Source organism: Chanodichthys erythropterus, chromosome 8, assembly GCF_024489055.1.
Source record: "Chanodichthys erythropterus isolate Z2021 chromosome 8, ASM2448905v1, whole genome shotgun sequence".
NCBI classification, from domain to species: domain Eukaryota; kingdom Metazoa; phylum Chordata; class Actinopteri; order Cypriniformes; family Xenocyprididae; genus Chanodichthys; species Chanodichthys erythropterus.
The window spans coordinates 11,750,669-11,778,475 of record NC_090228.1 but is presented as its reverse complement, the minus strand read 5'-3'; the positions used below and the strand labels follow the sequence as shown (position 1 = coordinate 11,778,475).

General features: G+C 37.2%; 1 protein-coding gene across 4 annotated transcripts; it reads right to left on the bottom strand.

The window, feature by feature from the left end:
• Nucleotides 1–5,451: 5,451 nt before the first annotated feature.
• Nucleotides 5,452–27,397, bottom strand: dyrk2 (dual-specificity tyrosine-(Y)-phosphorylation regulated kinase 2). 4 transcript variants are annotated; one of them, XM_067391810.1, is made up of 3 exons: nucleotides 27,063–27,397; nucleotides 15,317–15,447; nucleotides 5,452–11,356 (listed from the first exon to the last, which is right to left on the bottom strand). In XM_067391810.1, exon 3 carries the CDS (start codon nucleotides 11,333–11,335, stop codon nucleotides 9,764–9,766), a length of 1,572 nt encoding a protein of 523 aa, XP_067247911.1. In that variant the 5' UTR covers nucleotides 11,336–11,356; nucleotides 15,317–15,447; nucleotides 27,063–27,397; the 3' UTR covers nucleotides 5,452–9,763. The 4 variants fall into 4 exon arrangements, 3 of the variants coding, with proteins under 3 accessions (XP_067247911.1, XP_067247910.1, XP_067247908.1); XM_067391809.1 differs by lacking the exon at nucleotides 27,063–27,397 and adding an exon at nucleotides 15,910–16,044; XM_067391807.1 differs by lacking the exon at nucleotides 27,063–27,397 and adding an exon at nucleotides 16,019–16,452 and having other exon boundaries at nucleotides 5,454–11,356.
• Nucleotides 27,398–27,807: the final 410 nt, after the last annotated feature.

The window sequence follows — 27,807 nt, the reverse complement described above, 5'->3', positions numbered from 1 at the left end:
TGAACAGCACATTTTATCCATAAAGGATTTGACAGACTTCCAATGATGCTGGAAAGTGCTCATCCACACATTTATAAACCTTTTATCTCCTCTGTTATGAAATGGTCAATCGCAAAAAAAGCTCTCGCTTCTTCCAACCTTTCAATCGACTGCAGTGCTAAGCCATGAAAAAGCCATTATGTCAATACAGTGAGATACTTCACAAAGTATTAAAATGAAATAGAGCAAGTGGAGATAATAGTAGTTTGCATCTAATAATTATAGTTAAAGGAGTTTTTTAACAAATATCCAAATGCTTTAGCCTTGTTTCACCATTATATTTTAAATTATGACAATTGATTTTATTGCAGTCTAGAACAATAGAGAGACTGCTCAAAGAAACACATAGCTATACCAGCATTCACAGGTCAAGATGTACGCACTTGAATGAAGGCACTCTGATCCCCTGATTCAAAGCTGTTCGTCTTCCCTCTCGGGGATTCTGATGGCTGAAAATAGCATGGCTTCAACTTAACTGACTTATCATGGCGGTCCCCTGTTCTCAGTCTCTCACATTCCTAATATGGTGAGGAAGATGGTCCAGGCTGCCAGCTTCTCCATTACTACTGAGAGTTAATTATCCTGTCACCACTAAAGAGTAGTTATTTAGATTGATGGCATCAACACAATCCTGAAAAACATAATAGCAAATGTTCAGTTTCATATTCAGTTCATTTAAGTCAGTTTCAATTTCATATTTTATTCATATATAATTATATAACACCCAGAATGCAATTGCAATGCTGAATTTCCAAAAATCTTCAGTACATTAAACCCAATACTTGACCACCAAGTGTAAAGTCCAGAGAAAGCCCAGGATACGCAATGCAGCCCTGTGAACTATATGGTTGTGAACTATAAAAGCATTGTATCTGTGCTGCAACTATTCAAATTTATTGAATGTAATATTTAAGTATATAATGTATAAATTCAAGACCGGTTTAATTGTTTAGTTTAAAGGATTATAATGTACAACTTATATTAAAATATAGCCAATTCAGATCTTTGTACATGGGGAAAAACATAGTTTAATATTTAATATTTACATAAATACAGAGGCACTGAGAAACAGCCTTCTTCCACTAAGGGTTTCAAGCCCTCCCTGACCCTCAAATCAGCTGACATCATTATTAACGACAGCGCCTGCTGAGGAAGATTAGCTGCATTTACTGATCCAATGCCAGAAATCAAACAGCGACATTCAGCAGATCACACACATAAGAGACAGTAAAACTCAAAACAAAAAAAGAGCTTGCAGATTAAAAGACATTAAACCCATAAGGAAGACCTGGATTGAAAGCATAATCTTAGCTTTGAGTGTCCATATCTATATTATTTCTTGGTGCAAGAAAAGCACTGTGTTGTGCATGAAAACACATCAAGCTTAAGTTTATAGAAGGTGCAGTATGCGGGTGGTGTTCTGAATGGCACTCTAATGCTTTATGACAGGGAATCCTTTTCCTCCCAGCAACGTTTGGCTTGTAGACACTGATCATTGTCATATCATCCAGCTGATGTGAGAACCAAGGGTGGTATCAGGTGCTGTCTGACGAGAGGCTTCTATGGGTGTTCATATTCAAGCAGACATGCTTACTTCAAAGGAGAGGAGCTGCACTCCCTCCAGCTCAAAGTTCTGCAAGACCCTCCCACAGTAGCCTCATTTACTCCGCTTCTTAGAAAACCTGCTCCTCGTGGCCCAAATGGGACAAGAGCCATTTAGCTGGCAGCATGAACAGCAAAAAAATTTGTTATGCATGAATGTCCATGGATAAGAGCGCAGTCCAGACAAGGCCACTAGGTTAGGAAATAGAACATAAATACTGTAAGGAGTCATATTTCTGTACCTTATGGAATTGAATACGAAACACTGAAAGGTTAAACTTGGTTTCCTATTTCATGCAAACAGTATGAATATCAATATTGTAATAAACAAGCATATTCAGTGAGAGTAAAGCCTTTTAAGAGAGTATGTCCCTGTGGATGTTGTCAATACAATAATGAGTTGTTTACTCTGAGATTTGCGAAAGGCAATATCTGACAAGAACAACATACAAGTAAAATACAAGTTCTTTTTTACCTGAGGACTGCCTGAAGATGATTTACTGTTTTCAATGGGAAATGAAGATAAGTGCCTCATTCCATCAGTTTAAGCTAGGTATTCCCTCTAATCCATCGAACATGTGAGCATTTGACAAACACAATTCTTAAAATACTGTATGCAGAACCATTATTTGGAGAAACAATCTATTTTTTTTTTCTTAAATTAAAATGTTTCTTCAATATATTAGTTTCAAAAATTTCTAACAACAAAATTTTTACTTTCATGAAATTTAATGGGATATGATAAAACAGGCAACAGTGATGGATCATTTTCCTTCTCTCTGGGGGAATACCCCTATTCACGGCACCCTCAGTCTGTAAAATGCATTCCTCTGCATTCCAGTGGTATGACATCACCAGCTCTGTTTGTTTACGGAGGTCTATCACATGGGCATTCTTCCCACACTCGCTTGCCCAGCAAAAACGAAGAAAGGCCAATAAGCCAAAACAACAGAAAACTGCATGGAGACAGAAAATCCCTTCTGCCTCCTGTCTCTGAGTTATGCTGATGTATTTGACTCTGTTTTATTTCATGAATTGTTTGACTGGTCTTAAATAAACTGGAAGGTTGCTTTTGTTCACAGTCATGTTGTAGTTTTTCTTGTTCAACTATGCTCATATTTTGGAATTAAGGTTGCCAGTTTTAACTCATTCCTGGTCAGCATGAAAGAAAAATCTGTTAATAGATGGCCGTACAGAAAACTGTTTCAAATTAAGGAAGATTCAAAACAGTATAATGCAACATTAAAGGATTAGTTCACTTTCAAATGAAAATTACCCCAAGCTTTACTCACCCTCAAGCCATCCTAGGTGTATATGAATTTATTTTGTGGAAATATTAATAAATATCCTGACGAGGGCTGGGTATCGATTCAGATGTTCCAGATCGTTTCAATTTCGATTCACAAGCTCTCAAAACGATTCGATTTCAATTCTCGATTCGATTTTTGACTCTCGATTCAATTCTCTATACTCGATTCTCGATTCAACTCAATGAATATAGATTTAATACAAATACTATATTTATAAAAAAGAACAGTGAACATAAGCTTACAAGTGGGTAATTAGTAAAAAGAAATTAAGAGCCACAAACCTGTATATTAAACTCTTTTATTTTAGGTACACTTGGGTACATTAAAACAGAACCCATCTCTAAGTTTTAAATGCATACAATTGTTAAATTCACTATATTTCACTATATGTAACGTCTGGGTGATGTCTCATTAAATGGTTCCGCAGATTTGTAGTATTACTACAGCATTTCACCTCTGCATTACAAATCACGCAAATAGCTTTGTTCTTGTCCACAACACTATCGTCATCGTCTTGCTTGCGAAATCTAAAATGCTTCCATACCACTGACTTTTTATGTGAAGGTGGCATCAACATCGACAAAGCACCTGAAACCGCCATTTAAGCACAGAATGAATGAATGACAGGTTCGCCTCTCGCTCCTTGGTGACATCGCGCAAGGCAAATAAGAGGGTGACATCTAGTGGAGAAGACTCGTAATTAGATTAACGTTAATCTTACGTTCAATGTTTGCGGAAATAAATATGGAAAAATAATCGATTCGTGGCCTTTGAGAATCGATTTTGAATCGACCACATTTTTAAAAAACGATTAATCGAAAAATCTATTTTTTTACCCAGCCCTAATCCTGACCCATCCGAGCTTTATAATAGCAGTATGCATTACCAAATGAGTATGAGCTATGCCTCAATCCACATCTATCCATCATAAACATATTCCACATGGCTCCGGAGGGTAAATAAAGGCCTTCTGAAGTGAAGCGATGCATTTGTGTAAAAAACAAATCCATATTTAACAAGTTATGAAGTACAATATCTAGCTTCCGCCAGACCGCCTTCCGTATTCAAATAACGGAAAAAACGGAACTGGCATCCCGTAAGTTGAATAGGGACGTGTAGGACGTACAGCGTAAGCTTTTTGAAGAATACGAAAGGCAGTCTGGCGGAAGCTAGATATTTTACTTCATAACTTGTTCAATATAAATTTTTACACAAATGGATTGCTTCTGTTTAGAAGGCCTTTATTAAACCTCCAGAGCCATTTGGAATATGTTTATGATGGATGTGAATGGAGACACTTTCTTCCACTCATACTCGTTTGGTAATGCATACTGCCATTATAAAGCTTGGATGGGTCAGGATAATTATTAATATTTTTTCCAATTGTGTTCGTCAGAAAGAAAAAAAAGTCATATACACCTAGGATGGCTTGATGGTGAGTAAAGCTTGGGGTAATTCATAAGAGCTTTACACAGGAAAAAAAAAAAAATCATCACACCTAAACCTTTAATTTTAGTTTTATGTACTCTAAAAGTAATATAGCTATTCAAGGTATCTAGATATTTTTTCCATCCAAAGTATGAAGCAGTTGATTGTTGGCAGCATAAAGCAAAGTAATATTAACCTTAACCTGAAAGGCTATTAGATGAATGGTATGGTCTTCAAAGCTGTAAATGAATGGCTTAGATGTTAAAGCAAGAATATTTTAATTTCCTGATATCATGCACAGACTCAAAAATATGCATGATTGTAATTATGATGTAGAAGAAAAGGTAGCCTCAGAACTGATCAATGCACTAACAGCCTATTCTATCAGCAATGTAAAGAATTTAGAAAGTCTAATAATAGTCTTTCTTTTAAACCAAAATTGGCAAAGACAGCAACACAACCTCCTGCAAAAATCTTATAAAAGACCCAGCACATCACAAATTCTCAGTGCTTTCTGAGATTTTTTTCTGAGAATCAACACTGAATTCATTAGCACTACAGACAACACATTTACATATGCCAAGACTTCCTCCAGAGAAACACCATTATTAAAGTTAAGGATTTCTCTGCTTCAGAAAACTACCGCAATGCAGTATTGATGACTGGTTGCTGGTATTGACCAAAAGATGGAGGACTTTCCATGAAGCCACATTACACGTATTGGGACATCAGACTATAGCTGAGGAGTCACAGACATTCTCACAACTTTCGGTACACATAAGATAGGATAATGAAGAACCTTTCAGTTCTCTCCAATTGCAATGACTCATTCATTTGCACTAGCTAGAATACTGTTGGCATCAATTTTGTTTATTGCCTCAGGATATGACTCAAGAGCAGTAGCAGAAATGCATAGTCAATAGGTGGTCTTACACACACTCCCAAATCTCTAAAATTTACAACAGACTGCTGCTCATTAGTGGGTTTGTGTTGCCCATTACAAGTAAAAAAAAAAATTGATTATAGTCCCTCAATATTTGAACGCTTTATTAAAAGCACAGTGTTTGCATGGTTGTTGCATGGACAACATCTCTCTCTGCAAAGGCTCACTACACAGTCCTGAGACATTTCTGTGTTCGATTTATCAATAATGCTGACATGCGCAGAAGTTCTCCTCCCCCAGTTTTATTAGCCATTGCTAATATTAATAAAAAATGGATGAACGGTATTATACTGAACTATCAAACTCAAATGTTGCCTGCAGATCAACTGCCAATCTGAGGATCCTGGGAGGATCATTGCAAAATTGTATATTTACCTGAATGTGGAATACTGGATGCCCAGATCCTTTTGCAGCCCTTTTAACAGATATTTTTTTGATAACAATTCGCCAAATTTATGTGCAGTGTTGCCAACTATTTTCAATGGAAATAGCTAAATGTTGCAAGGTGATGCGCCGACTGTCGGTGCTTTACACATTTTCTCTTCTAATCCGTGCTCACATACTATATTTTGATATATTCAATACATAGTCAAATATCCAATTAAGCTATTCTCATTCTCACCAAGAATGATAAACATAATTTTACCAACAATAACTGACAGTAACATACTGTTTATGTTAAATTCACTCTGTGAACAGTCGGATGGATTTTGATTTGCTTTATTGTTTTTATCATTCATCAGCTGGGAAGAAATGCTCAAAAAATATGCTCTAAAAATATTGTGTTATTATAGTTGTGGTGTGGAAGTTAGAAAGATTTTTAAAACGTTATGGTTGTAGTTATCGTTATTAGTGTGAACTGGCCTTGTTCAAAGTCAAAGCCACAATAGTGTTTTTTCATCAGTCCTTATGGCGAATGAACGATCAACCCTCTGGTTACTTCCCTTAAAAGGATAATTCACCCAAATAAACATTTGCTGTTAATTTACTCACCCTCAGGTCATCCAAGATGTAGGTGACTTTTTTTCTTTCTTCAGTAGAACAGTAAAGAAGATTTTTAGCTTGATGAAGATTTTTAGTGATGGCACCCATTGACTTCCATTATATGAATCACAGAGGACCATGGTTTCAGCTAAAAATCTGCTTTACTGTTCCTCACCTGCATCTTGGATGGTCTGAGGGTGTATAAATTAAATTTAAGCAGTATCTGTTATTAGCAAAGGGTGGTATGTGTGGTCAAACACTGAAAGCATTCTGTCACACAGCTGATCTGAACTAAAATACAGAACAAACTTAGCTTTTAGTTTCTTAAGATGTCACCACAAACAGCGTTTTGTAAAGATGGACATTAAAACTTTTATTATTAATATATTCCAGCCACACAATAAAATGTAACAAATGATCACTAGAAAAAAACCTCTTCTTCCATCAGCTGTACAATACATACAGTATCATTAAACTGGCCGCCAACATTAAACCCCACTACAGCAATATATGTAGTGTTTTCAGCAGCATTTCACAAAATTAAAACATTATACATATGTACACATCCACATCGAATTCTCAACAAATTCACATATGTACAGTACATTTCTGTGGCTGAAAATAAACGTGTCAACTTTGTTCCTCTGTTAAAGATTTGTTTTTAAAAAACGAAGCTGACAGTGGGTAGCTAGATTCAAGAGTTAGGGCATACATTTAAAAACAGTAAAAAGCATCCTTTTAAAATGTAACTTTCAGCCATGTAGTTTGATTTTCCCCAACAATGCTACCACTGTATTGCACACTAGGATGACAACTGACTCACTGGATTTCATGGGGTTGCAGTTTTTACTGCTCAAAAGATACATCCAGCCATGTCAAGTAACAAGAGGTTTGGAGGTATGCTACATCTGTCAGACATTTTAACAGGTGATGTGACTGTCTAATAGAGCTCAAGCATCCTTCCCTCTCAATAGAAGATTATCATTCTCAAGACATGCTCTTGAGTGGCTTGAATGGCCTCTTGATCAGGTAAAAAGAGAAAATCTGGCTTCATTTCCCACATAGCCACTAACACAGAAAGGAATGCACTTTGGTATGTACCAAATGCCCTGGATTCATAAAGTACAAGAATATCACAACAGTCTGAGGTAAAATATTAAAATGTGTTCTTATTTCTATTGTAATATAATTAACCAAATGTATCTCCTTGAATACTTGTGATGTTAAGACAACATGAATGCAGTGGTGAAGACACTTGTTCTATGTCACTGTAGTGATTGTTGTCTCAAAGACATCCCTGGTGGAAATGGGCCCTAAAGTTATTTCTCCTCCCAAATCGTAGTAGAAAAAAGATAGAGTGTCTGAACTGCATGTACAACCTCTACAGTGTGGCCACTTGTTCCCAAGTCCCATTTAACGAGGTTTGGGAAGTATCTTTGGGCAATGCTCAAACATGTGCAAGAGAATCACCATGAGTTTTTCCTAAGTAAATGGAAGGGAGAACTGTTGTTTGGGGGAAAAAAAAATGAATGGCATTGATAACCAAAGGCACATTGTATTAAACCTAAGGGCACAATTATTCCACACTGCTGTCAATTCACAGAACAATAAAAAAGTGAAAAGTACATTGTGAAATGCCTGCTGATGTTGGCAGGTAACTTCTGCATTTGTAAAGCACTATGGGTGTCCAAAAGGGCCTGAGCCCCTGTGCAGTGTGCAATAGGCCTGGTGGGCACTGTGCCAGCCTCCAGTGGGGGAGAGGGGGGAGGGATCAACATGAGCATTACAGCTTTGCTGGTCTCCCTGACAGCCCATAGTTTGACCTCCTTCCACATCCCCCAATCCATGACTGGCTGAAAGTAAGCAGGACTACCTCCTGCTAGAGTAGGATTTCAAAGTAGTGGCAGATATATTTTTTGTGCATTACACCGTAAATCAATCCATTGATATACAAGCCACATTCAGGCCACTTGTTCCACCTATATTAGCTCTTCATTGACACAATAAAATGAAATAAATAAGTTAAACTTACTAATCTTTTACACCCATGTCAGTCAAATTATTCTTTCTATGTCACAAATGCTACAAAAATGGCCAGTCTTTGTGTTCTAAAGTCTTTTTCAAATCCAACTGTTCTGGATTTGAGGGAAAAGTGTTATTAATAACTTATTTGTAACATTATTTATTATCAAAAAGGGAACAACCTTTAAGAATTTTAACTCTGGCCTGATATTAGCAAGTCCACACAGTGATAATGTAACAATATGAAGGTATGCAATGTTGCCATCTGTATTGTCTTAGTGGTTATAGATTTGATTCGAGACTTGATTCATGACATACTCTGTCATAACCTTGTCCATCTAAAATATTTATCTTGCTTGCATTCAAGTAAATGCAATGTCCTGCTTTTCTATTATTAAATTCTTAGTCCTAATCACTGCAAAAAAGCATTCATTTTAGAGACAAGACAAAAAACAAGCAAACAAAACTAATTCTAGACCCTAATCTGCAAAATCGGCAAGTCTTCACTCAACTGATTAAACAACACTGTTTTGTTCCATAAGTGTTACATTTCAAGATATATAAAAAACAATAAATAAAAAAGGTAAAGCACCAGTTTTTTTTCCCTTCCAGGACAGTACAATGTCAAAAGCAACTCTTCCAGCGAATAGCTTATAATTACATGAACATACACCTGTCAAGTACTGCTGAGTATCGTCTCCATTTAGCCGCATAAATTCCTTTAAACTTGCCATCAATCTAGACACTCTCTCTTTTCCTCATTTAATTTTTTTAAGGAATGTCAAGAGATTTATAGGCACATACCACATCTATCATGTAAACATTGTTCCTTTGCTACCTCATAACAGTCTGCAACATCCATTCTCCATTTTGCCTGTTTCTCTTACATAGTCTCTTAGATTTTGTTATAACACTCTACTCTTGATATTGACAACAATTATGCTGAAATGCAACAGGTCTCAGATTGCATAACTTTTAGTAAAATGCATTTTTAACCCTCATCCCTTAACACACTATTTATATGACAGGATCGGAGGGTGGTGATTAAAATTTTAGAAGCACACAAAACAATGTATCCTACCATTACTTCACTGTGGCAAGGCCATTTACTTTTTATGCTACAATATGTAGGTATTAAACCAAAGTGGGACTTTTTGTTATTATAGACCAGATTGTATGAATGCTCCTTCAAAGCAGCATTCAGCAAAGCCCTGAGATAAAAACTTTAAAGTGTTGTTCCCCCTTTCTTGGCCATTTGAGCTTTCCTAGAAAAAAAAAAAAAAAATCCAACCAAAGGTGCTACGAAGCAGTTCATTAATGGTGTATATGCATTAATAACTCTCTTTCCTAAAAATCCCACGCTTCTGAATGCTCAGCTTTCCAATATCAATAACAATTTCCAATATCATCATTTAAAAGGGAAAAAAAGTAGTGTTCAGCTGACTAATTTTGGCAACACTGTCCTTTGTTGTATATTCCCATTGGCATCAGTCATTTGTGCCAAGTTAGTCCTTAACTTTGTGGCTGAGCCAGAAGGGGGAGGTAATTTGGAGATTGAAGTTATAGCACCAGTACCCTCAGTGATCCGCTTTACGGTGGTTTTCTCCCCAGTGGGAGGTTTTGGCAAGCGTCTTCTGAGCCATGGGTGGCGGAGGGCCTGACTAGGGGTCATACGCAGGGACGGGTCCCACTCTAGACACTGTTTGAGAAAGTCCAAGAAGAGGGGGTCATCACTGCCTTTAAGTGCTGTCACCCAGTCCCTGCTGCCTGGTGGACCTCTGAGTTTGCCCCTACGTGACCTTCCCCCATTCAACACCACTGAGCCATCAGGTAAGGTTGTGACTGTGCAATAACGAGGATATCCCTTCGAACTGATAAAATTTTTTGCTCTCTTGGATGAATCCAGCAGCTTCTGAGAGGGCATACCCAACAGCTCTATGACACAGGCTAGTTGGTCCCCTTCATCTTCTCCAGGCAAAAGAGGGTACCCTGTAAGTAATTCCGCTAAGATACAGCCTAAGCTCCACATATCAATTGGCATCCCGTATCGAGCACCCAGAATGACCTCTGGGGCCCTGTAGAAGCGTGACTGGATGTAAGTGTAGACCCGTTGATGCTCATAACAGCTGGAGCCAAAGTCAATCACTTTTATCCCACTGCGCCCCTGCTGCTTCAGAAGGATATTCTCAGGCTTGAGGTCGCAGTGAATAATTCTGTTCTTGTGCAGGGAGTCCAGACACTGCAAGATGGAGTGTGCAAACTTGCGCACTAGTGGCAAACTAAAGCCCTGAAACTTGTTTTTCTTGATGAGCTCATAGAGGTTCATGCTGAGCAACTCAAACGTCATGCAGATATGGTTGCGGAATGTAAAGTTCTCCAGCATGTGGATGACATTCATGGTGGAGTCCTTATCCTGCTTGCGCAAATGTTCCAGAATGCGAATTTCCTCAGCTGCTTGGCGATGGAATCGCTTTTCATTACGCACCATTTTCAGGGCCACCTGCTGGTGGTTCTTGTGGTCATAGGCCTTCACCACCTGGCCAAAACTGCCTTTACCAATAACCTTTAATACCTCATACCTATATGATATGTGGTCATGGGGCACATGAATGTAGGAGCCCTGATCATCGTCATAACCTCCATTGTTAGACCCCCCAACTACACCTTGTCTTTTCTTCGCATTTGGACCTATAAAATAGATCTCAGGGTAGCTGAAGATCTCTTGGTGTTCAAACACTGAAAGCTTAGACATGTACTGTTTCATGGCCTGCTCAGGAGTCAAAGGCGCTGGCTTAGGTTTGCTTTCAGTTGATTTGATGGAAGTTGAGCTGCCTTGTCGACACTGGCTGCTTTCTTGCTGCTTCTCCGGCATGGCCAGGCCTGCTCTACCTACAGGTGTCAACCCGTTGGGTTGTGCAGTCAGCACTGTCCGTTTGTTGCTGTTCTCCTCAAACAGCTGCTGAACGTGGATCTGCTGTTGATTCCCGACGTGCAGATGGTCATTCATTGTGTGCTTATTGCCTCCAGCCTGGATAGGGTAAAAACAAAAGCAAGAGGCATAATTTGAGGATTGTTTCCCAAATAAATTAAGGACACACAGCTGATAATGCATACATTAGATTTGACATACAAGAGACAGTCATAGAACCTTTTAAAGGTACTGAATATCCAAGCCATTCCAACCCTGTCAATCCTGGCAGAAGTATCCTAAGTCTGGTCTACTGTAGCAAGCAAAATATTCAAAGCAGCCTCTCAACATAGTGGAGGGTGGAAGGGAGGTCACTCCAGGCCAAATTGTTGTAAGAATGACTAACATTTTTTCCATGATTATCTACAATAGACGTGCAAAAAATTCATTCCGTGTTTATTTGCATACGTTATTAATTAAATTAGTAACATGACAGGTCCTGCTGGTTTGTATAATTTACTTCACTATGTTACATAACTGGTCTAAGAGATTTGGTGTCCAAAGTGTGGTGTAATTTCTTAACCTTTTCATTCAAATGCTATTTGATGTTAGACAATATCTCGTTTTTAGCATGTGGAATTCAGCTATGAGAGACTTGGAGGATTTTTGTTGTTTATTTAAAGACATTAGACATGAATTTCCTGCTTTCCTGAATCTCCTACCCTGCAAGATGCTTACTTCCTTGATAATGCGATTACCTCTGGATCTTGTTGTTACAAGGACATCCTGTTGCTTCAGTCAGATGTTTGTGGCAACCTTCTCATTTTTCACAAAAATATAAGCTCTTAAACCTTTGAACACGACTCCCCTTGACATGACTGTTGTCCTGTTATTTCAGCCAGATAGTTTTAATGGTTTAGTGTTTATTTTTTTGTTTTAAATGATAATGCTCATGATCCACTTAACTGTGCTTTATTGTCTATTCTCAGCCTTTTCAGATTCACATGCAGAGAGAGTGATAATCTCCAAGTGTACATAACATATCAGGGCAATACAAGACTTCAGATATTTACAGTTCTTTTCATCTCAATGCATCTCTAATCCCCAGATGTCTAGTGCTGATGTTTCTACACCTCTGGCTGAAGATTAAGAGCAATACCCTTTGAACTCTAAATCCAAAGGCTCTGATACAATCTACTCTAAAAACATTTAAAATACAGGCAGATTTTTTTCCTTTGGCCATGTCTCACACATGACTAGCAGTGTCAATGATGTCCTGCTTAATGACAAGCCTCTAGTTTAGAAAACTGTAGAAAACCATTCAAATATAAATGTAACCAATATCTAACCTTAAATCAATAAACCAATGTTTAGTGTCACAAAATAAATCACACCATTTTAAATAAGCAGGACAGTCTTAATAATTTACCAGCCATCATAAAAGTAAATACTTTCTACAGGAGCAATGTCTGAAAATTTTGTACAGCTCCTGCAGACAGTGTCACACGAACTGACTACTGAGCTCATCCACCATACACGAGATTAATGAGATTTAAAATTAGCCTCTAGGAACTAAAAATGAATCTGAATAAAGCTTTAATTTCAACCTTTTGTTGTACTTGGTCACCCTGCTGGTTAATTCAAACAGGATCTGAACAGGTGGGAGGTCGTGGAAAATGCTTGCTTACTGACAGCTGTAGAGGACACAACTGGAGCTGAACAAAAGACACATTTGGTCTGTGGAATATAGTGAGCATGGCAATCATGCTAATGTTGAACTACTCGGCAAAATATACAAAATAAAATACAGCTTGAGAGGAGTTCTAAAAGGCTGTGATTCAACTGGCCTTAATGATGTTAACTGGACTGAAAGGTATGAGACTCAAATTTAACACCAAAACATAAAGACAGAATAAGTATTGCTGTCCTTGTAATTATGTCTTCTTACATGAGTGGCTGGCCCATCTAAAACTTTTGGCATATAACTGGAAGTAACCTTCCAAATAGCTTCAAAGCCAAAATCAACACAGTGCGTCCCTAAATGTCCTACTAAACGCCATACATAACTTGACTGGGAATTTGACATTTGAAAAGCACATCAAATTAATTTTAAGATCTTATATGTATATTTATACACAATCAGCTCTAATTTGTTGATGTAATGTGTTACATAACCAAGTAGGAATGAGCCCAACATACTGCCCTTCAAAATCAGTACTGTTAACTTGAGCATCATCACATCATGGCTCATCCTGACATCTAATCACCATGTAAGTAATAAGTGAGAGCAAGGTGGAATTTATAATTTCCAGTAAGCTTATTTCCATCTTATTTTGCATCTGCAGAAACCTGAAAAAGTTCTCATTGGAAGCAGTCTTCAATCAATAATCATCATTTTATTTTATTTATTATTTATTCACTGAAATAAGGCATAATGAAATTCATATACTTTCATCTTAGATTAGCAATTAAATGTCATTAAATATATATGTTGTTTGAAGAGATAGATTTGCAAATACAATGCTAAGATGTAATTTGATTCATTACATGTGGCAGGAATTCTGTCTTGTAAGACTATGCACACATACAAATGTGCCTACCATGCGAGTCTGTGTCTATATTAACCCCTATTAGAATGACAGCTAAATAAAGAATTCACAGCTACTTAGTCATAAATGGCATTGATCCAATTATTTTATTTAATTCAGTGATGTGTCAAATACATTTACATAAACTGCAATTCTTTAAACATTACTAATAAGCTAATTATTTCATTGTCGTGCATTGCATGGGTTTTAGCAAACTGAATAATTTTTCACGTTTTTTTTATTCCTACACCATGGAAAACACCTTGCCGTGCAGGCTCAATGAATTAAGATTTTGGACGAATAGCTTTAAATAAGGAAATTTACAAGATGACAGATTTCTACTGTGCCTGTTGGCTTCAACACTGATAGCCTGAGTGTTTCCCATCCCCCACAAATGGCAACATCTCAACACAATACAAAAACCAATGACTCTGAGAGAGCCACTGGTCATTACTACTGCTCAAATCTGAATGTTTTTCACCGTTTAAACTGATATTCCATGCCTTTTCTCAAAATTAATGTTTTAATTTATCAACACATGGGTTTAAAACATGCATTTTGTTTCCAACATCTTGAAATTACTGTAAAAATCTTCTTGCTACTGTCTCTTAAAAATGCATACCTTCCAAATACAGTGCACCGTCAAATCATTACATTGTAATTCTGTATCCATATAAGACTCAGAAGACCCTTTCTGTCATGCATTCCTAATGTAACATCTCACAAAAATGACATACAATCTGGTTATTTTGAACTCCACTAGCTGCATTCATTTAGTCACTTACAAGCAATGATGCGCATAAACAATACTCTGTGTCAAAAACAGGTTTGCAATCTGTAAATCATGGACCATTACTTCAAGGCCCTTAATAACACAAGCTATAAAGCAGGGTTTTTCAAACGGGTGTTTGGGTGGCCCTCAGGAGGCCGCAACACAGTGCTAATGGGTAGGTAGAAAATTTGAAAGAAAGAGAAAAAAGATTTTAATACATTTATTTTTTTAAGGTTGTCAAACCTAATGTGTTAACTATAACTTTTATCTTGCTCACTGTAATTTGTAAGGAACTATTATCTGTAAAAATGCAGTAAACATTTATTGTGAAGCACAAAGCACTAAATAAATTCAAATTAGAGTGAAAATGTTTTTCTTCAGGAACTACCTCTAACATTAATCTAAAAGGGTAGGAAAACACACAGTAAGCTAATACAAAGTAAATATTTTCCAGATAATATTTTTTAAAAAATGCTTTAGATTCAGTACATGTGACAAAAATATTATAATGTCATGCTCCAGACAGTATTAATGGGTCTTTCTACATTAAGATGCATAGCAAACCTTTATTTTGGTCTTCGCCATTAATGAGTTTGAAAACCCTTAGTTCTTCAACTCATGCACTAGCCAAAATTTATGCTAAAATGGTAGCAAAACTCAGATTACGAGAACAAACGAGGTATGCATTGTGGAAAGTGCAAGCAAGAACGTTAATTTTACCGTGAGAGAGTTGCTGTTCCTGAGTGGTGGTAATGTGACGGGTGATGTGGCTTCAGTCCCTGCTCCAGCCCGGGGACCCCCTATGCCCAGTCCGGGGGAAGACTGTAGCTGGCAAATCTCACCCCCTTTGCCTGTGGAAAATAATAAACATGTTTTCGGGAAATTGCTTTAACCTGTCAGTATTTTTAAAAGGCAAAATATATAGTTAAAGGCTAGGTTGTCCAGAAAACGGAAAACTGTACGTAGCTCCGTTACATGTATCGATACATCAGATGTAACGTTAGCCTATAAAATCAAGTTAGAAATGTAAAGTGAACCAGAATGATATTTACACCATTTTAACAAACAAAAAAAGGCACCACAACGAAAACCTTTTATACAGACACACGAGCTATAAAACCCCCAATAAATCTAAGAGGCATTAATCCAAAACGCTTGGTTTCTATATATAGTCGCTATAGCAACAGCAACAATTCACTAAATACAAGAACGGCCGACAACGGGGTTTTTTAATGGAGTTTCCGGGGATTTTAGCTACTGTACTCAACCATATAGCCACCACGAGCAATAAAACGAAACGCTGCGAGCCTTACAAGCGTTATGGAGCATTTAAATCGGATAAATAATCCATCTCCACAATCCCATCCGGAGAATAAACGTGCCCGGCGTCGCCCTCTTAGATCCGGGAATTGGGTTCCTTACCAGTCGGGTAGACAGCAGTAGCAGCAGCGCAAGGTTTCTTGGTTAACATGGCCGCTGGAGAATCACACACACGCAGAAAAGCCACTTCAGAGTCTCTCCCCTCCTCCCTGTGATCACCCACTCTGACTGCTGCTACTCCAATCAGCTACATCCAGACCTGAGCAAGCCAACTCTAGGGGCTGCTTCCTCAAACGCTAACCGAATTCGCGTTATCATCGCTTGGAAACGTGCAAAACAAACAAAGACGCTCGCATGGCTCTGTACTGCTCCGCACTTTTGGGCCTAGGAAATTCTGCACAGCCCGTAGCATTCTCTCACACACATACACTAGGAATATACTTTAAACCGGTTTAGGGTGTTGTCTGGACTTATCTATCACTCTCTTTCGCCTCCACCTTCTTTTCTCTCCCCTCCCAGTGCGGCAAGCCGTTTTTACATTTATATGAATAGTATCTATTAATGCAATAGTGGCTAATGTCTATTACAAACAAGGGCATAGATTTGGTTTGGACATTGGGGATTGGGTTGCAGTGTGATTTTTTTTTTTTTTTTAATCTATATAGCATTTGTTATAAAAAAATTATACATTTAGAAACACAACATGCCATCGGTGTAATTAATCTAATGTTGAAAAATCTATTCCCTTAACAGATTATTTATTTATTATTAATCCTTGCCGCTGTCACCTTTGGCTTGCTTAGTTGGGGACACTTGACATTTGATATTCAACAGTGCTTTGATCTGCCTGCATTGACACCGGGTGTGTCTCATACGTCCTGAAAAGTGAAGCTGCGGGCTCTTTGATCGCCCCCTGGAGGCTGGATGCAGTACAGGTCATAAACCTCGCCCGTTCAATGCAGACGAATGAGACTTAAGTTAAAACATAAAAATAAATTATGCTTCAAATAAAATTTTCCGAAAGATGGTTCTGGTCATTTAAGATAATTGTTATCACGCTGATTTATATTCAATTGTTCGTTTTTGGGATAAGTTTGATTTTAGCTAGCAATTTGGTGCTATAGAAACGGGGCGTGTCATCGTGATTCACAGTTGATTGACAGCTTGTCTGAGGACTGTCGGGGCTTCGAGGGGAGAGTGAAGATAAATAAATAACTATTAATTTTCAGTTTCTGTGTAATTTCACACCGACAAAATGAGCTTTTCAGCAGTAAACTGTAGTAACTGACCTACAGGATCTGACGGATATCAGAGCTTTTCTCGGTAACGTTAAATGTGGGCTTCATAAGCTAATTAATAAACGTTATTAGTTAAGATAACACGCCTAACATTAGCCATGACGGGAAAAAAAGCAGGTTATCGTTATCTGGCAGTTACTAATTATTTTTATGGGTATAAAATGATAATTAGCAGGATAAAACTAATGATAGCTTACTCTAATTAATTATAGAGCACTGTCTACAGCAATAGATCTCCTGTAACGTTAGTTTAAACCTTTTATTTAAAATGGCAGGACCGTTTCTGACATTTTAGAGTTGTTTCTAGTGGCATATTATATTGATTTTATCTACTGAATTTGCTGTTTCAAAATATTATTGCTCTAGAAACAGAATAGCCTATTATTTTATAGGTAGAATTTTAAATGACATAATTTATATAGCCTATTTAAAATACATCAATGATGACGCAGCCATCTGGGCGGAAGTTTGATACCGCGACTCCGCCTCCGGGCTCCACTGACAATTCCTTCTGCGCATGCCCAGTTCCAAACTGACGTTTTTGCGTAACGTGTCAACGCCCATCGGCATCCGTTTTGGCTTCAGTTCAATACAATGGAAGGAAGCGGCGTCCATCTTTTTTTACAGTCTATGATTGACACCATTTTCCTTAAAGCTGTAGTCCGCAACTTTTTTTGTGTTAAAGATTTACAAAGATTATATAATGAGAATATACAACATTAATCCATTTTCCAAACCATGTTTTTGTCTTATCCTGAATCATTATGGTACACTTGTAATAAGTGTTTATATTCGGACTGATAGGTCTCGCCGCAGAGTATCACAGTAACTGTGTGACTTGCCATAGACATACACAGAGAAAAGTAGCTCCGGCTAGAATGTTCCTCCGCAAGACGCGTGCAGTTCTGTTTATTAACTGCTAGAGGGCCAAAAATCATGGACAGCAGCTTTAAGAGCCGCTGTGCAGCCAAAATTATATACCAGTTATCACTGTAAAGCTGCTTTGACACAATCTGCATTATAAATAAAAGTGACTTGACTATTAATTGTACAATAAGTTTTACCAAACAAAATTTACCACAGTGGCCTAACTGTTACTACAATACTGTAAAGTGCGATACATTCTAATAAACGTTTTCTCCTCCTTTTCTCGTTGGGTCTTTTTATGTGAATGTTTTTATATTTGCCTTTTTTCTCCGTAGCATTTAAGGAAGTAAGTTATCGATATAATAATGAATAATTTTAGTCACACATTTTCTCATTGGCGTAGCGATAAGAGCGGCTCACACAACTATTAGCACTAGACATAAAAGCTCAGAACGCATGTTGCATATAGTTAATTAACAATTCTTCATATGTTTCCATTAATCATGGTACAAAATATTGGGGTGGGGGGTGTACTTTCTAGTTTTGTTTAATGGGGGGAGACAAAAAAGTAAAAAAAATAAATAAAAACGTTCTGTATTTTTATGTACTTGATTAAGAAAAGGTACTCCAACGAAAATTACTTGAATGCACTTGACGTTGTAAACAATACTTCCCAACTTGTAAACACAAATTTTCCCAGAGGACTTGAATGCACCATATCTATTCACTATTTCATTATTCCTTATTCGTTAAATACTAGTACTTATTTTTAGTTAGTTGTAATTACTCAAATCTTTTATAGTATATATTTCTGTTATTTCTTTAAAACAAGTTACAAAATGAGTAACTACAAGGCTACTAAAATAAAAACAAAAGAATAGGCCTACATGTTAAAATGGCTTGCCATACTCCCAGAGGACTCCCAGAGTCCACCAACCACATCCGAAGTAACAAATAGAGCACAAGTTCGCTTACACACCTGGTGCCACAGAGTTTGGTTATATATATGCATAGTGTAGGCTATATTTCATGAGATATCATTTTTTTCATGCTTTCAATCCTGTTCACATCATACACAATAAAAGCATACAATTTCAACTTTTGAGTTAGGTATTTCACAGAGTTGTCAAAAAACGAAAGTGCAGACTTTCTTGATTTCATGTGAACATTCTTACATTGGTGTAATTAATCACATGAACAGAACTGTTTAATTCTAGTTTGTCCCTCTGAAAGATGACGCTTGTGTCAAATCTCTATAAAAGGTAACACCCAGAAATTGCCTTAAATACTAATAAATTATGTTGCCTTATCATTTTTAACTTTCTATTGGGTCTTATTGACCAACTGACCCTTTCCCCCTCTTGTTACAAATGTTTTGTTAGGAATAAACAAGTAAACATTATGTTTAGCTTTGACACAGTTTTCATCTCTCCAGCCTTTCCTGTTGACAATGAAGAATGTTTTGTGTCCGTACATATATGCATATTATATTTTAAATTATTAATTTCCTTTTACATTATCAGCACCTGTTATTTTGGCATGACAAATGAAATTACTGTCCACTAGAGGGTGGAGTGGGTGCAGCAACATTACAGCCTCCACTTACTGTACATTTAGTTCCCAAACAGGAGCTATGTATATATTAGATTATGTTCTACACAAAAGGCCTACACTCACTAATACTGCTGCTGGTGAATCATTATAAAAATATAAATTCAGACATTCATACAGCACACATATCAAAGCATTTTACAGTGATTAGGTTATGTGATGTGATTGAATTTGTATTATCTTATCTATTCTTAAGAATCTTTAACAAGTTATTCATTAAAGCACAATAACAATGATTGATCTCTGATTGACTGTTGTGGTTTTGGAGTATGTGGAGTTTTAACACAATGCAGATCATCCTATTTCAGTCTTTGGATAATGGTATCTGATATGCAAAAAAATATGGTTTTGATAATGATTATGCACCCCTGAATGTGAATGTTTGAAGATGTCATCAGTATCAGGCTCATTAATCATAAATGATAATATCATCTCAGGTTCATCCAGCTAGGCCTGCACAGCACAAAATATGAGGCAGTTCTTTTAGAGAATTTACTATCAAATCTGTCTTAACTTCCAGTGTCTAAAACAAATAAGAAATCAAGGTGCAGCATAAAGAATGTACTTGTAGTACACAAGTAAAATGCAAAATAAAATGCAAAATAAATACATGTCCATCCCCCCAGGAAGCAAGCTAATGTAGTGCCACATGTCAGGCTGTGGTCAGAGGGGAGCAGGGTATGCTGGGATGGCTGTCATGGCATTTGTCACTGTGGTTACTGGGAAACATCAGTAAGCACTAAGGAATTGGGCCTTTGATAACAGCATTGGGTCATTTTAAGTGGGAAGTGTAAGAAGAAGGGCTGATCTTGGGTTTGTGTTAACTCTCACATCATTGCCTTGTAGTTTCTGATAGTGAGAAATCAAAGGGCTGCCAGAACCCATTTGCTGAGACATAGAACCCAATCACTGAGGCATAGTACTCGAGACTAAAAGCTGTGAAAGGACCTGCAGAAGTGTGATAGCAAGGAATCATAGGTGTTAAGTGCAGTCGAGCTCCTTGAGACACTGTCTGACTGACGTGTAGTGCAACCAACCAAGATTTCTTATGTTTTTGGTGTCACTTAGGGGTGGGTTTATCTGAAATATACCATAACAGACAACCATGAAAGTAAGTATATAAATGAATAAATAAAGGTGCAACAATCCAGAAAACCCTAGAAATATTTGGGGAAACATGCAAAAAAAAATTCACAGACATACAGTACAGTCCAAAAGTTTGGAACCACTAAGATTTTTAATGTTTTTAAAAGAAGTTTCGTCTGCTCACCAAGGCTACATTTATTTAATTAAAAAAACAGTAAAAAACTGTAATATTGTGAAATATTATTACAATTTAAAATAACTGTGTACTATTTAAATATATTTGACAAAGTAATTTATTCCTGTGATGTAAAGCTGAATTTTCAGCATCGTTACTCCAGTCTTCAGTGTCACATGATCCTTCAGAAATCATTCTAATATGCTGATTTGCTGCTCAAGAAACATTTATGATTATTTTCAATGTTGAAAACAGTTGTGTACTTTTTTTTCAGGATTCCTTGATGAATAGAAAGTTCAAAAGAACAGCATTTATCTGAAACACAAAGCTTGTGTAGCATTATACACTACCGTTCAAAAGTTTGGGGTCAGTAAGAATTTTTATTTTTATTTTTTTGAAAAGAAATTAAAGAAATTAATACTTTTATTCAGCAAGGATGCATTAAATCAATCAAAAGTGGCAGTAAAGACATTTATAATGTTACAAAAGATTAGATTTCAGATAAACACTGTTCTTTTGAACTTTCTATTCATCAAATAATGACACATTAAATGTTTCATGAGCAGCAGATCAGCATATTAGAATGATTTCTGAAGGATCATGTGACACTGAAGACTGGAGTAACGGTGCTGAAAATTCAGCTTTGCATCACAGGAATAAATTACTTTGTCAAATATATTTAAATAGTACACAGTTATTTTAAATTGTAATAATATTTCACAATATTACTGTTTTTTACTGTATTTTTAATTAAATAAATGTAGCTTTGTTGAGCAGACGAAACTTCTTTTAAAAACATTAAAAATCTTAGTGGTTCCAAACTTTTGGACTGTACTGTAACTCTAAGTTCCACAAACAAAACTCAAAAAATTTCAAGTATTTGATGCCACTAACCTGGCAAACGTTTGGCAAATCCAGTGATTATTTCATCCTTAAAAGCACTCCTTGTATCAGTCCAGTATCTTGTAAACATGACTTTGTTTCAGGTGGACTGATAAAAAAAAAATACTGTGCCCCCTTGCTCCCGGAAGTTGTGTAAAGCCAACCAATCAGATTAGAACTGTCCAGACTGACAAAGTACTTCCTTGTTTTGTGAGCAATACGCATCAGATGGTTAGCGAACAGATTGTGGGCAGGCCGTCTGAGGCGCAGACTAGTCGGCTATGATAATGAATTGATAAAATGGTAGTCCCGTGCTTAGTACCATGATGTCTTGTTGTACTTACGCCATCAGCTTAGGGGGAGGATGCAAGCCTTGGTCTATATTTAGCTGCTTTGCTTTTAGAACTACTGGAGCATCCAGGCATTAGAATGGTGCTCTGGGAATGTGGTGATTCCAGACTGAGCTTTCTCCGTTTGGCAACATGCTCACTGAGGCACATGGATGCAGTAGACAGCTTCTGAATATCTGGATAAATATGCAGCAAACATACATAGATGGTTCTCACACCATCACCCAATACAGTTTAATGTTAGATTGTAATATCATATGAGTTAATAAGCTTGCTTTTATACTTATAAGTTAAGCTTAATTTATGTCAACCTAAAATCGGAGAACAGTACATGTTGCTATAAGTGTCTGGCTTATACCACAGAATACCCAGGTTCATCATATAAAGCACTTTCTGTACTAGTCATCTAGAAAGAAACACAAAAGCTGTCTGCTAAAAGCCCAAATGAACCAAAGATCCCAGTATATGTTCCCCCTTGTGACTAATTAAAGTGTGTATGACGTCACCTGCTCTGTTGTAACAATAATGAACTCTGCAGACAAAACACTTCATAAATATATCCAGTCCTGGGGACAGATAGTATGCACCTGAGAGTTTTCAACAGCACCCACACACACATGAGAGTTTTTACTGTTTCCATCATGTTCCATCACTTAACAATAGACTATAAAAGCACATCCTCAATCTGTACACTTTGTTCCAAAACCTAGTGAATGCATTGATGATGAACTATCCCTTTAATATAACATGCTGACATCAAACTCTATTGGAATAAATTGCCAGGAGTCAAGTATGTGTGGCACATGTGGTTGGTGCCTATGTAAAGCATTTATAAATGGTTTACAAGGCAGCTGTCTTTATAAGACAGTAAGAGATCTCATTAGATTTTGGAACAGAACTTCAATATCCTTGTACTGACAACAGACACAAACCTCTCATCAGTTATTAAATGACTCACCAGATGTACAGCAATTAATTAAACCCCAGACTCATTAGAGTACTCCTTCCTATTATATATGAACATATAATACATTACCCACCAACATCAAAACCATTTCAGTCAGGTACCAGTGCAGACACACTTAATAATAACTATTATATTCACTCTATTTGCATAAAGCTCAAAACAGGTGGCAGGTGTATCTCAGGGCCTACAAACTCCTATTGGCCAATTAGGTTTTTGGGCCAAAACAAAAGCGCAGATGGCTGAAGTACCATTGCCATCTGGTTAATAATACAGTCAGGTTTATGAAATGAGCCTGTGTGATGTTTGGTGATTTGATCTGTTGTCATCCCCTCACATCAATGGAAAAAAATCAATAGATACTGGAGCTGGAGAGCTGTCTTGCAAATCAACACTCCACACAGCTTGACTGATGAAAAAATCATGGATGGTTACGCAATAAATGAGTCATGTTCACACGTTAGACTATATTTGCATGCAGACTCCCTGCCCATGCAGACTGTCTGAGCAAATATAAACATGCGTTCGCATGAAAAGACAGGAAGTACTGTAAATATACCATCTTAGACAGATACTTCAGTATTGTTTGTAGGGAATAACCTCAACCCACTTCTGTGTACACATGAATTACCATTAAATATAATGCATCAGATATTATTCTTGTTCAAAAGTAAGCTTTTTATAATACCACAAAGTGTGTAAATGAATATGACTTGCAAGTGAAAATAAAGAAAAAATGTCAGTAGCTGAAATATGAAAAATATGTCACCTCATGACCTGATAATTCCAATTTTCAGGATAAAGTCTCAACACTGACATGTACAAAAAACACACTCACATTCTGTTCTCGTTCACATTGTGTTCCTTTCTCTTTCTGTGTACATTACAGATCAGTCTCCCAAAGAAAGATGCCTGAGGCAATGAAGCATTATTTTTGTCAGCTCCGCTGTCATATATTCACCCACACTGCACATATTTAGCAGGGTTTATTTTTACAGCCATCTGGTGGATTCTTGTAGAAAAGCTCAGAAACGCCTCTGAAAATCATCAGCTTTGGCTATTCACAGCAGCAGTGAATCAAATATGATACATATATAAGATGAGAGGCAGTGACAAACAGACTTACGCTACAAAATGTCATTGTGCTTATAAATCACCGATTTTCACATGCTACTTCACACTGTTTTCTCATCATTTACTTACATATAGGTCTGAGTTTACGTGAATGTATTAATGGCCAGAATCAAAATTCTTTCTCTGCACTTTAATAAGACATTATAACTTTCAAATATTAGTTTATTTTTTATATACATTTTTGCATGAATTGGTTCTTCATTTGTGGATTCTCAGATGCAGCAATTTAAATGGTTCAGTGCCAGCATCTCTCATTTCCAGTATTCCTTGCCTCTGACCCCCTCATTCCCAGTATTTCCTGCTTTTGGGATACCCTACTGGCCAGGGGCATGGTTTTGCATGCAGATGCAAGGCTATTCTGAAGAAGGGGGAGTTCATTATTGTACTTGTTGCCACATTGGAAGCCCTGGCTGTATTCAAAGTCCTCTCTCATCTTAAATTCAGTCAAACGCTGCCTCTAGCATACTAAGCATTGTCACCATGGCTGCTGGAGCAACATCTGGCCTGTATAAAGTATCCAAACGGATTGATTACAGAGGGAACTAACTAACTAACAAAGGACACATTTGCCCTACTCTGTTGCAATAATCCAGTTTGAGCCACTTTCAGAGATTCTGTACAAAACGATAGATTTCAGCACAACACGCTGCACATATGTTCCTTGGGCACACGATAACATTGTGCTTGTTTAAAAAGCCCGTCTGTGTACTAATCTTGTGTACACAGAGTAGCCCTTACACAGACTACAGAGACCAGTCCAAGACTGTGCAAATAATGTGTTGCCTGGCAACAATAAATCTCGATTATCGACCTGAATATCAGAGGTCTTGTTTACATCCCACAAAAGCCAGAGTTTACAAGGCAAGAACAGGTGTAGTTCAAGTTACAATTTGTTTTTGATATTTAAATTCATGGCTATTGTTGTCATGCCGGTGGCTGGTAACATGCCACCTTCTTTGGCATAGCTACAGTGGCATAGCTAACACAAAAGAAGCCCAAGGCTCTTGGCACATCCATTTGATTGATGATGCTGAAGGCTCAATTACCCAAAGTGTTGTTCTTACAAACAAGGTTAACTACAGACCTGTGGACCAATGAGCTCATTAGAAGAGTGATGAATAGAGTATAACATCCAATCACATGATCTCTCACTGCGGGGGTGGAACTGGCATGCGAGTTCCATCTGCACAAATGAAAAAAGACACCAGACCCTCAACCTGAGATGCAGCATCACTTTTTAAATATCCCCCACTGCTGTCTAACTGCCACTCTTCACCGATGTTCGTTGGATGTTTTGTTCATTGTACAGTAACAATAGCTATTGGGAACAGTTGAACAAAACGTTCAAAAAACATCAATGAAGAGTGCCAGTTAAACAGCAGTGTTTAACTGGCACTCCTTCCCAGACAGGTAGGAACTTGATGCTATCTATACACACTGAAAACTGCATGCACTACACAGAGCTTTTGAATGAATCCATTCATTCATAAAAAAATAAGCAAAATTCCTCTAGCCTGAGGGAGAGCAAAAATTGGCATCCATCAAACTAACTTCCCTCAGCAGCAAAGCAAAAGAACAACTCGGCTGACTACAAACTCAGTACTTCGGTGTCAGGTGGGAAGCCGCTGAAATGTTTCAATGAAGGAAATGAACTGACACTGCTAGGATATGAAGTACCACAGCCATTCCTGCTGGGGTGAAAAAAAAAAAAAAAAAGCTTTGAATTTCCTGCAGCAGTGTTTACACTCTCATTCACTCCACCAGAGTAACCATGATGTAGTTTAAAGTGCAGTTTTGGTCACAATGATGATGTGATCACAGTATAATCAACTGGAGATAAACACGAGGTGTGGCGCCCTTTTGCTCTTTTGTTATCTCATTATTTTACTTTTAGTCTGAGGGGTGGACAATGTCAGAGTCTTATCTGATGCTCATTTTTTAGCAAACAAGAATGAAGGCAAATATTTAACCTCATGCACTGAGAGTGACATAAAAACCGAAGAAAATTTGATATTTAAATATACAGTGACTGGAAACTCACTCACTAAAACCTGGATGGCTCATTCATTTGCAAGCATCAAACAGTAGCTTTGAAGGCTGGCCTCCTCAGATACCTTGTTTATTTATTTTTATTTATTTATTTATTATTTTTTTTTACCAAATTCTAAGGAAGCCTCACCAAAATACAAAGCAACAAACTAAAAAATAAAATAAAATACTAGATATAGAATGAAGGAAGATAAATAATTGAATTAATTCAATACTGCAATGTAGCTACAATTGTTTCAAATTATAAAAATTGACTCTAGTACTACTCATACCTATTTATGTTTACTATCACACAGTCCCTCTCATGTTGCCTGTTTAAACTCTATCTGTGGAATCTCCAAAAAAATATTTTGTATGATGTCTGTAGTTGTTGCCCATGTAGGTGGTCACAAATCAGCTTATGTGGGCAGCAAGAAGCTCACTAGGTTTTGTAGAAAAGCTAATCACACTGCTAAGTAATTCAACTTTAGATTATTTTATCTTTATCAAAGAAAGATACTTTTCTGCCTTTGTGAGTTCTAGTGTGATGGAGCTCTCAATCTTAATGGTTAATCTCATTGGTGTAATAAGGCAGAATTTCTAATCTTCTGCTCTTGCTTTTCCCCAAGAGAGTCATAATGATTTCTGTTTCAGTGCTGCCTAATTTGAAATTCACAAATTGACACCAAGTCTATTTATTAAAACCACCTCTATTATGCTCAATTTCTGTTTAAAACTGTCCTCTGCTTACCTTAAAAGATGTATCTCCGATACAGTATTGTTAGTGAAGGCTTTAAACACAGGTCATCACATTCTTCACTGATAGACATCGACCGTCTCCATCCAGCTAACAATCCAACCAGTTTCCTGTTCATTCTTCACTTCTCTTGGTTAAAATGTGTCATTACGTGGAAGAGAAGACAGTAAAAGACACATTTGCGGTAGCTGATGCGGTTTGGGCCCCATTGGATTTTAGATCTCTGTAATTATGAGGCGCTTGAGACTTGTTACCTCAAGTATATGACCACAAAAAGCCTTCTCTGAGCCAAGCTCACAAGGCCAGGGCATGAGTACAGAGTAGATGTGTGACAAAGTAAAATTACACTGCTTAATAATTGATGGGGTTGAAAAAGAAATTGTGTGTGCGTGTGCGTGCTAGAAAGAGAAAGACGCTCAGCTTGACTCCACCTTCCAAAGTAATGAGTACTGTCACTCTGTAATTGATCCGTTGTATGATCCGCCCTTTTCTGGGTTTGATCTTCTATGACCCAACACTACAGCTCTATTTTCAAAGTGCATGAAGAGACCTATACTCTGTATCACACTGGTTAAACAACAGGATTAACGGTCTCTCCATCAGCACTCATTCAGTCAAGAGAAACGTATATGTTTCCTTATAAATGACAGCAAAGATTCTGTAAAAAAAAAAAATAGGCTATTTTCCATTATTATTCCATTATTATCATATTGTGTTAATTTGTGTGATCTGGGACACC

Coding starts and splice junctions, on each gene's coding strand:
- dyrk2 (XM_067391807.1), bottom strand. CDS start 16,067: ATGTTAACCAAGAAACCTTGCGCTGCTGCTACTGCTGTCTACCCGACT. Junction 15,448..16,018: donor TACTGCTGTCTACCCGACTG/GTAAGGAACCCA, acceptor TATTTTCCACAG/GCAAAGGGGGTGAGATTTGC. Junction 11,357..15,316: donor GGAACAGCAACTCTCTCACG/GTAAAATTAACG, acceptor TACCCTATCCAG/GCTGGAGGCAATAAGCACAC.